At 44.5% G+C, this 11289-nt stretch overlaps 2 protein-coding genes across 2 annotated transcripts in view; both read right to left on the reverse strand.

Annotated features, from left to right (window-relative positions):
* LOC140119740 (uncharacterized) overlaps positions 1-11289 on the reverse strand; it is a 51079-nt gene that overhangs the window by 31462 nt on the left and 8328 nt on the right. The gene's annotated exons all lie outside the window — the stretch shown is intronic.
* LOC140119844 (uncharacterized) lies at positions 4908-7899 on the reverse strand. The gene is made up of 4 exons (XM_072139264.1): positions 7135-7899; positions 6921-7021; positions 6397-6457; positions 4908-6260 (listed from the first exon to the last, which is right to left on the reverse strand). The coding sequence occupies exons 1-4, from the start codon at positions 7217-7219 to the stop codon at positions 5209-5211; spliced, it is 1299 nt and encodes a 432-aa protein (XP_071995365.1). The 5' UTR covers positions 7220-7899; the 3' UTR covers positions 4908-5208.

Consider the following 11289-nt stretch of genomic DNA (forward strand, 5'->3'; position numbering starts at 1 on the left):
CCCCAGTAGTATACAGCCTGTCCTTAGTAGTATACAGCCTGCCCCAGTGGTATACAGCTTGCCCCCAGTGGTATAGAGTTTGCCCCCAGTAGTATACAGTTTGCCCCCTAGTAGTATACAGCTTGCCCCCTAGTAGTATACAGCTTGCCCCCAGTAGTATACAGCCTGCCCCCAGTAGTATACAGCCTGCCCCAGTGGTATACAGCCTGCCCCCAGTGGTATACAGTTTGCCCCCAGTAGTATACAGCCTGCCCCCAGGGGTATACAGTTTGCCCCCAGTAGTATACAGCCTGTCCTTAGTGGTATACAGCCTGCCCCCAGAGGTATACAGCCTGCCCCCAGTGGTATACAGTTTGCCCCCTAGTAGTTTACAGTTTGCCCCCTAGTAGTATACAGTTTGCCCCCAGTAGTATACAGTTTGCCCCCAGTAGTATAGTTTGCCCCCAATGGTATACAGCCTGCCCCCAGTGGTATACAGCACTGCCCCCAGTAGTATAAAGCTTGCCCCCAGTGGTATACAGCCTGCCCCCAGTGGTATACAGCCTGCCCCCAGTGGTATACAGCCTGCCCCGAGTAGTATACAACACTGCCCCCAGTGGTATACAGCACTGCCCCCAGTAGTATACAGCCTGTCCTTAGTAGTATACAGCCTGCCCCAGTGGTATACAGTTTGCCCCCAGTAGTATACAGTTTGCCCCCTAGTAGTATACAGCTTGCCCCCAGTAGTATACAGTTTGCCCCCTAGTAGTATACAGCTTGCCCCCTAGTAGTATACAGCTTGTCCCCAGTAGTATACAGCCTGCCCCCAGTAGTATACAGCCTGCCCCCAGTGGTATAAAGCCTGCCCCATATGGTATACAGTTTGCCCCCTAGTAGTTTACAGTTTGCCCCCTAGTAGTATACAGTTTGCCCCCAGTAGTATACAGTTTGCCCCCAGTAGTATAGTTTGCCCCCAATGGTATACAGCCTGCCCCCAGTGGTATACAGCACTGCCCCCAGTAGTATAAAGCTTGCCCCCAGTGGTATACAGCCTGCCCCCAGTGGTATACAGCCTGCCCCCAGTGGTATACAGCCTGCCCCGAGTAGTATACAACACTGCCCCCAGTAGTATAAAGCTTGCCCCCAGTAGTATACAGCCTGCCCCCAGTGGTATACAGCCTGCCCCGAGTAGTATACAGCACTGCCCCCAGTGGTATACAGCCTGCCCCGAGTAGTATACAGCACTGCCCCCAGTGGTATACAGCCTGCCCCGAGTAGTATACAGCACTGCCCCCAGTAGTATACAGCACTGCCCCCAGTAGTATACAGCACTGCCCCCAGTAGTATACAGCCTGCCCCCAGTAGTATACAGCACTGCCCCCAGTGGTATACAGCCTGCCCCGAGTAGTATACAGCACTGCCCCCAGTAGTATACAGCACTGCCCCGAGTAGTATACAGCACTGCCCCCAGTAGTATACAGCCTGCCCCCAGTAGTATACAGCCTGCCCCCAGTAGTATACAGCCTGCCCCCAGTAGTATACAGCACAGCCCCCAGTAGTATACAGCACTGCCCCCAGTAGTATACAGCACTGCCCCCAGTAGTATACAGCCTGCCCCCAGTAGTATACAGCACAGCCCCCAGTAGTATACAGCACTGCCCCCAGTAGTATACAGCACTGCCCCCAGTAGTATACAGCCTGCCCCCAGTAGTATACAGCACTGCCCCCAGTAGTATACAGCACTGCCCCCAGTAGTATACAGCCTGCCCCCAGTAGTATACAGCACTGCCCCCAGTAGTATACAGCCTGCCCCCAGTAGTATACAGCCTGCCCCCAGTAGTATGCAGCACTGCCCCCAGTAGTATACAGCACTGCCCCCAGTAGTATACAGCACAGCCCCCAGTAGTATACAGCACTGCCCCCAGTAGTATACAGCACTGCCCCCAGTAGTATACAGCACTGCCCCCAGTAGTATACAGCCTGCCCCCAGTAGTATACAGTTGTCATACAGGCGGCGCCCTGCAGAAGAAAGAAGACGGGCGCGGAAGCCTGAAGACAAGCGGCACGGACATTGGGGGAGCAGCGCTGCACGTCGGGGCCACCGGAGGGTGAGTATATAAGTTTATTATTTTTTAACTCGTGTATAAGCCGAGGGGACGTTTTTCAGCACATTTTTGTGCTGAAAAACTCGGCTTATACACGAGTATATACGGTACATTTGTTGCATAATAAATTGCACTTCATAGTGACAGTATGTATTATTCCTTGCCATGTACTGGGAAATGGGGAAACGCAGTGAAAAAACTCATTTGCATCATTTTTTTGTATGCTTGGTTTTTACGGCTTTCACTGTGCGCACCAAAGGACATGTCTACTTTATTCTTTGGGTTGGTACGATCACAGGGATAACAAATTTACATAGGTTTTATTGTGTTTTAATACATTTAAAAAAAAATGAACACCTTCTGTAAAGAAAAAAATGTCTTCGTTTCGCCATCATCTGGCGCTAATAACTTTTTCATACTCCAGTGTACGGACCTGTGTTTAAGGGACTTTTTTATGATGTTTTCTTTGCTACCATTTTGGGGACTGTACAACCTTTTAATAATTTTTTTACCAAAGTTTTTCATATGTTGCAAAATGGCGAAAAAGTGGTGTTTGGGACGTCTTATTATATTTAATTGATTATATTTTGATAGATTACACATTTTGGGATGTGGCGATACCTAACACGTTCAGGACTTTTACTGTTTATTTTTATATTTCATTCTATGGAAATGGGGCGAGTTTAATTTTTAGGTTTTATTAATTTAATTTTTAACTTTTAGTTTTTACTAATTTTCAGACCCTTTAGGGTACTTTAACCCTAGATTGTCTGATTGATGATACGAGATACTGCCAAACAACAGTATATGGGAATTTTATAGATCATCTGTTACAATGTGCCACTGGTACATTGTAACAAATGATCACAAACTACACAGCCTAGGGTCTTACAAAGATCTGAGGCTGTCAAAATGACAGATCGTTGCTCCCTGATGATGTCACAAGGACCAACAATTTTAGGAAAGATAAGGGTGCCCATTCGCCGCCGCCGGCAATCAAACAGTTGACACCCACGGTCAGTGGCTCCACAATGGTGCAGCGAATAGAACCAAGCTATAAAACCAGACCCAAAATTTCGCCTAAAAACAATGAAGGGGATATGGACCTCAATTAGCTGATTAATATAGATCTTAACAGCAGATTCCTCATTGATATTAATTACAACATTAGAAGAGTTGAGGTCTTGTGCAGCCCATCTCAGCTCCTACTACATCTCTACCGGATGTATCTCCCTCACTCCAATCCTACTTTGTTCCACACAATTATCATGAGAGTTTGGCCTAGTCCAGGGGTCCCCAAACTTTTTACCTAGGGGGCCGTTCACTGTCCCCCTCAAACCGTTGGAGGGCCGGACTAAAGTTTAAAAATAAATAGCGGTCCATGTGACCGCATCCGCAATACACTGGTACCCCCTCAATTAATTATTTAACATACTGCACCACCTTGTGAACTATTTTATATATTGCCCCAATTAATTAATTAATTGGGCCAATTATTAAATATACTGGGACCCCTCTCCATTAATTATTGAATATGCCTCTCCCCATTAATTACTAGACTGCCCCTCATAATTAATTATTTCCTATACCCCCACCATTAATTATTTCCTATGCTGTCCCTCCCCCATTAATTATTTCCTAAGCTGCCCCCACCATTAATTATTTCCTATGCTTCCCCTCATAATTATTTCCTATGTTGGCCCCAACATTAATTATATCCTATACTGCCCTTCATAATTAATTATTTCCTATGCTGCCCCTCATAATTAATTATTTCCTATACTGCCCCCACCATTAATTATTTCCTATGCTGCCCCTCATAATTATTTCCTATGTTGGCCCCAACATTAATTATTTCCTATACTGCCCTTCATAATTAATTATTTCCTATGCTGCCCTTTATAATTAATTATTTCCTATGCTACCCCTCATAATTAATTATTTCCTAAGCTGCCCCTCATAATTAATTATTCCCTATGCTGCCCCTTACAATTAATTATTTCCTATACTGCCCTTCATAATTAATTATTTCCTATGCTGCCCTTCATAATTAATTATTTCCTATGCTACCCCTCATAATTAATTATTTCCTAAGCTGCCCTTTATAATTAATTATTCCCTATGCTGCCCCTCATAATTAATTATTCCCTATGCTGCCCCTCATAATTATTCCCTATGCTGCCCCTCATAATTAATTATTCCCTATACTGCCCCTCATAATTAATTATTTCCTAAGCTGCCCTTTATAATTAATTATTCCCTATGCTGCCCCTCATAATTATTCCCTATACTGCCCCTCATAATTAATTATTCCCTATGCTGCCCCTCATAATTAATTATTCCCTATACTGCCCCTCATAATTAATTATTTCCTATACTGCCCCTCATAATTAATTATTTCCTAAGCTGCCCCTCATAACTAACTATTGGCCCCCAGTCGCCACAATCTTTTTTGATAAAAAATAAAAACTGTCCTCTACTTACCTAAGTCTTCTATCTTCTTGCCGCGTCCGGGCAGGAAGGGGTGCGCGGCCGCGCGATGACGTCATCACGCGGCCGCGCAGCCTAGTTCATGGAGCGATGTGCGCCGGGGTTGTCTTCCGGCCACATCGCTCCAGTAATAGTGCTCGAGCGGCCGTTTCCGGCCGCATCGAGCACTATACAGTGACGGGCAGGAGCTTCCTGTCCGGACGGACGGAGGCTCCTGCCCGACTGTCGAAGGGCGTGGGGGACCGACGCCGGTGCGCCAAGCGTCGGGGCCGGATCAAAACGGTCCGCGGGCCGCATGTGGCCCGCGGGCCGTAGTTTGGGGACCCCTGGCCTAGTCTTTCACAAAAATTTAATGAGGCTCCAATGTCCTCAATGTTATCTTCCGTAACGTTTCCATCTTTGGTTTGGTGATGCTTCAGTAACATGCAAAAGATTAAGGAATTCTGTTCTCTATCTGACCAAATCCATCAGTTCATGCCTGAAAACCAATATCAATTTGAGTCCAGTGATCAATGATGACAACTTTCAGTGAATGATATCGATGGACATCACTGAAATCATCTAAAGAAAAATTTTTTGTAAAATTTTTATTTTGGAAACCAGACCTCAAAGTAGGTTCTACAGAACCCAGACACTAAAATGGTTTCTCCTCTGTGTGAATTCTCTGATGTCTTTCAAAACTAACTTTATGTACAAAAGACTTTGCACAATCAGGACACGTAAACTTTTCTCTATTGTGACGTCTTTGGTGTCTCACAAGAGCCGATTTATCTGTATAACATTTTCCACATTCCAAACATGGGAACGGCTTCTCTCCTGTGTGAGTTCTCTCATGTGCCTGGAGCTCAATTTTAAATGAAAAACATTTTCCACATTCTGAACACGAAAATGGCTTCTCCCCCGTGTGACTTCTCTGATGTCTCTGAAGTTGAACTTTATGCAAAAAACGCTTCTCACACTCTGGACAAGTGAATGACTTATCCCCTGTGTGAATTCTCTGATGTTTCTTAAGATTGCTTTTAAGTGTAAAAGATTTTCCACATTCTGAACATAAAAATGGCTTTTCACCTGTGTGAATTCTTTGATGTCCTTGAAGTTCAAATTTAGTCGCATAACATTTTCCGCATTCTGAACACGACAGCTTCTCTCCCGTGTGGTTTTTCTGATGTCTGTGAAGTTGAATTTGAGAAGAGAAACATCTCGCACATTCTGAACAAGAAAACGGCTTCTCCCCTGTGTGAGTTCTTTCATGTACCTGAAGATGAGTTTTACGTGAAAAACATTTCCCACATTCTGAACAAGGGAATGGTCTCTCCCCCGTGTGAGTTCTCTGATGCACCTGCCATTGCTTTTTCTGCAAAAAACATTTCCCACATTCCAAACATGAAAATGGCCGCTCCCCTGTGTGAATTCTCTGATGTCTCGGAACATCACCCTTATGCGCAAAACATTTCCCACATTCTGGACATGGAAACCGCTTCTCCTCTGGGCGAGTTCTTTGGTAGCTTTCAAGACTTGGTTCTTGAGCAGAACTATTCCCACTTTCAGGGAAAGATTCATCTCCTGTGTGAATTCTCTGGTGTTCAACAAGATCTAATTCTCTAATGAAGGTTTTCCCGCATCCAGCACAGGGAAAGACTTTTACTTGTTTAGGTCTTTGTTTGCCAATCTGTGATTGATAATAATCTGGAGAGATAAAACAGAAACATCAGGGTTCTCAAAGACTCAACTAACCAAAAAGACCAACGTCTTCCTGGCAGTGGAAGCTCGAGCTACTGGTCGGTTTTCCCTCAGTACACGAAAGATTTATGAAGACTCTTACCTTCCGCTAACTCCGATTTGGGATCTTCTAGTTCATTAGTTGATTCTCTTCCATAAATTTCCTACGAAAACAGAACAGATTTCTTTATTGTAGATGATAACGACACAGAAGGATTATGTCCATCACTTGTGAGTCATTGCCTCCTAATACACGAGATTATATTAGCCTTAGCAGCTGCTATTTCCATCTACACAGCAGAACTTTAGTACAGAACAGAACAGTTATAGTCGTGTAGAAGTGGAAGTTTGATGGTAAAATTGCTTTTGTGTATCAAATATTTCACTCTCGACTCTTTTCTATGTACCAAGTTATGTTTCCTATAAACAGAGACAAGAGGAGACTACAACAACAACTTCTGCTGATCACTAATTGTTGGCTGAGGTGCCTCTCGCTCTTAATGAAGGGTGGTTCTCGGTTCATCGAGTTTCTGGGGTAAAGAGTTATGAGCCTCTACATGACGACTCAGCTGATCCCATAGGTTTTCAATGGGATTAAGGTCTAGAGAAAGTGCAGGCTCCATCTACCTGATGATCCAGAGGGACATTCTCCTCCGATTCCTCTTTAATATCTTGGGAATCTTCAGGACTGGGACATCTCTCTGGGGGATTTCTCTGACTGGATCCATCTACAGGAAATATACAGAGTGACTGATACATTGTCTATATGTGATGATGAGATGATGGAGGAGGTGACCTCACACCTGCTCTGTCCTCTATAATCAGGAAGGTCTCCTCTTACCTGGTGATGTGAGGGGCTGGTGGTCCTCCATCATCATGTCCTTGTACTGGTCCTTGTGTCCTTCTATATACTCCCACTCCTCCATGGAGAAATAGACAGTGACGTCCTGACACCTTATAGGAACCTGACACCCACAATGACACAGTCATCACCCAGACCCCTCCCTTGTGTTATTGTACAATGTCCCAGCATTCCCGGCAGCGCTCACCTCTCCGCTCAGCAGCTCAGTGATCCTGGAGGTAAGTTCTAGGATCTTCTGCTCATGTATCAGTGAATGAGGTGGAGGCTCGGTGATGGGGCTCTGGGTCCATCCTCCTGACACACGGGGGGTCACACACTCACCAGACGACTTCTTCACTACTGTGTAATCCTGTGTATGGGGAGACACTGATCACTACATAGATCCTAAGAATCCTTCACCTCTCCAGTCATTTCCCGCTGTTATTCCTAGAGATAAGAGCCGTGTCCTGGGAGACTCTCACCTCTCCGGTTATCAAGGAGATCATCTCCAGGGTGAGCTCCAGGATCCTGGCCGCCATCTGCTCTCTGTCCTTCTCCCGGATCCCTGGTGGATCATTGATGGAAAGGATCATCTTTAGGAGAAACCTCTGGGAGTCCTGGATCTATAGAACCTGAGGAAACATGACAAGAACTAAGAGCAAACTCTATATGAAGCAATTGTGTCCATGACATGTGTGATGTGACAGATGGGGATTCTCCAGACACTGGAGGGGAGGTCACTGGACTGAGGGAGGAGTGATGGCGCTGGACTGTGCCGCTCCTCACTAATAGCAGATACCGGACCCCAAATGGAGGGACCTGGAGCATGCTGGGAGGTGTAGTCTCTCCATATATTGTGTGTGCTCCTGGAGCATGCTGGGAGTTGTAGTCCCTCCATATAGTGTGTGTGCTACTGGAGCATGCTGGGAGTTGTAATCTCTCCATATAGTGTGTGCGCCCCTGGAGCATACTGGGAGTTGTAGTCCATCCTTATAGTGTGTGTGCTCCTGGTGCATGCTGGGTGTTGTAGTCCCTCCATATAGTATGTTTGCTCCTGGAGTATACTGGGAGTTGTAGTCCTTCCATATAGTGTGTGTGCTCCTGGAGTATGCTGGGAGTTATAGTCCTTCCATATAGTGTGTGTGTGCTCCTGGAGCATGCTGGGAGTTGTTGTCCCTCCATATAGTGTGTGTGCTCCGTGAGCATGCTGGGAGTTGTAGTCCCTCCATATAGTGTGTGTGCTCCTGGAGCATGCTGGGAGTTGTAGTCCCTCCATATAGTGTGTGTGCTCCTGGAGCATGCTGGGAGTTGTAGTCTCTCCATATAGTGTGTGTGCTCTGGAGCATTCTGGGAGTTGTAGTCCCTCCTCTGGTCACTTACCTCTTCTCTCCTCAGTGCAGGACACTCTCTACCTCACACACACGTCCTCCTGCTCACTATCCACTAGTCATGTGACCCTGGTAGTGTGATGTCACTGAAGGGGCGGGGCCCACTGTTCACCATCCACTAGTCATGTGACCCGGGGAGTGTGATGTCACCGAAGGAGCTTGTACCCCTTCATCATATTCTGTTTCATGGATTGTATTGGAGCACAGCACAACCAAGCTTAGCTAGGAGAGCTGCTAATCTTTTCAGGTCATGCTCATTACTCCTCCCCCTGGAAGAATTGGCGAATGAGAAGAGAAGGAGGGAAAGAGGGAAATCTGAGGGAGATGGTGGGAGAGAAGGGAGAGACAATGATCCTGAGGTAAAAGTTGGAGAGGAGAATAAGAACAAGGTCTAGAGATGAAAGAGAAGAGAGAGACAAACGTGTAGAGAGATAATCTCTGTTATCATAGGGACAAGAGTTTCCTACACTAGAGAGATAAGGCGGCCATTACTCTGCTGACAGGATCCTATAATGAGAGACACAGATACTTGTGAGGGAAGAAACTGACGATCCAACGTTTATAACTGTATAATGACTGAAATATTTATTAACCCCTTATCACCGACGCTTGTTTTCAGCTTAATGACCCAACTCGATTGTTAGAATCTGCCCTGTGTCACGATAATTGGTTATAACTCCGGAAGCTTTAACATTTCCAGGTGATTTTGAGATTGTTTTCTCGAGACACATTGTACTCCATGTTAGTTGTAATATTTAAGTGAAAAGTTTTGTGTTTCGTTCCGAAAAAAAAAAAAGGAAATTTGGCAAACATTTCACAAAAATTCTTCATTTTCAAAGTTTGAAATGTTCTGCTTTCCAGACAGGAAGTAAAACTACCCAAAAAGCTTGATAATTAACATTCCTGGAATGTCTCCTTTATGTTGGGATGATATCTTATGTGTCCTCTCTTTTTTTCTAGGATATTATGAGGCTTCGAACTGCGATTTTTCAAATTTTCATGAAAAATCGCCAAAACTCACATTTTTAGGGACGACTCAGCTTCAAAGTGACTTTGAAAGGCCTGAATAATAGTAAAGCCCCATAAATTACCTCACTATATAAATTACACTCCTCAACATATGTAACACAACTTCGATTCTTTAAGTGTTTTACATGGGTTGAAACAATATGGAAGTGCGATTTAGAAACTTTTGAATTTTTTTTGGTAATGTGAACATATGAGAGATGAGATACAATGTATAGATAATTCATTTTGGGGGTCTATAGCTTCTTCATGAGATTTTATTAACTATTTCAAGGGGGACACAAACAAAATCAGCATTTTTAATTTTGGATTTTTAGCACTTTTTTTCCTCCGCTCACCGTAAGGTAAAAATAATATTTTATCTTTGTTCTCTGGTTCACTACGATTACGATGATACCTCATTTTTATAGTTTTTCTTATCTTTTTGCAAAATTTTACTGAGCAAAACCAACATTGGAGAAAATCGCATTGTTTTTGCTTTTCAGGGGCAGATCTGGCTGAGGGCTTATGTTTTGCAAGTCGTATCATTTTAAAGAGCATAACTTTTCTTGCTCACTTTTTAGAACATTTTTTTGTGATGGTGTTTGAAGAAGATTTGTATATAACAGGAAGTTTTTTTTTTCTGTCGTTCACTGAGCTGGTTCAGTATTGATTTAGAGTAATTGTACCGCAATCTTCTTCTGACGCGTCTCTGTAGAAAGGCGTTGTTTCAGAGGAATTACCCTTAATGGCCGCCATAGAAAGCCGATAGGGTGGTCATTAAGGGGTTAATTATAAAGGTTAGAAGGTTTAGTCTGTTGATTTAAGTTACAGAAAATAACCAAAGAGAAGAAGAACAAGAGGAAAGAAGAATCAAGGCTTCAAACAACAGAAATGTGAAAATAATCTTTATTAAACACAGACACAATATAACTATATATCTTAGGCTGCATTCAAACACACGTACGGGTGACATATCTACAGCTGACGTATATATGGCGTATATACGTGTGGCACATTGCTGCTCCGTAGCCAAAATTAAGATAGGACATGTCCTATCTTTCGCCGGAATACGGCCCCATACGCCCCTATCACTATGGAGAGGGGTGGGGTTGGGCGGCGCTCACCCACCGCCCTCTACCCAGAGCCGCTGTGTGCCCGCCGTGGTACGGTACGGCAGGCACACATCTGTGTGAATGTAGCCTAAAATAGATACATCTCAGGAAGAATACATGCACGCCAGGTTATAGGTCCTAGTGTAAATTACTATAGTATAAATATAATCGAATGTGCAGAGCAGGGACAGCAGAGAGCTCAGGAGCAGAGCACAGCAGGGACAGCAGAGAGCTCAGGAGCAGAGCACACCAGGGACAGCAGAGAGCTCTGGAGCAGAGCACACCAGGGACAGCCGTGCGCTCCGGAGCAAAGCACAGCAGGGATAGCAGACAGCTTCCAAAAGGTTCTAGATGTCTTCATACATCAAAATAACATTGATGATTCTATTATAATACAGAATTGTGTCCCTTACAAGACAGATACAGATAACAATGTCATCACACTGTCCTCCGACCAGAGGGAGAAATGGGAGGTGATCACTTCATGACTATGAATAAGAAGGATGGTCAAATCACGTGACCCGATTGTACCACGATTCTGTGTCTGTACTGAGGTGTGTACCAAGCTGCTACCTGATCACTGAACACATGACCAGAAACAGCTGCAAACTTGAGACCAAGGAGGAAAACCCCAAAGTCCGCAGCAT

Source organism: Engystomops pustulosus, chromosome 2 (assembly GCF_040894005.1).
Source record: "Engystomops pustulosus chromosome 2, aEngPut4.maternal, whole genome shotgun sequence".
Classification (NCBI taxonomy): Eukaryota; Metazoa; Chordata; class Amphibia; order Anura; family Leptodactylidae; genus Engystomops; species Engystomops pustulosus.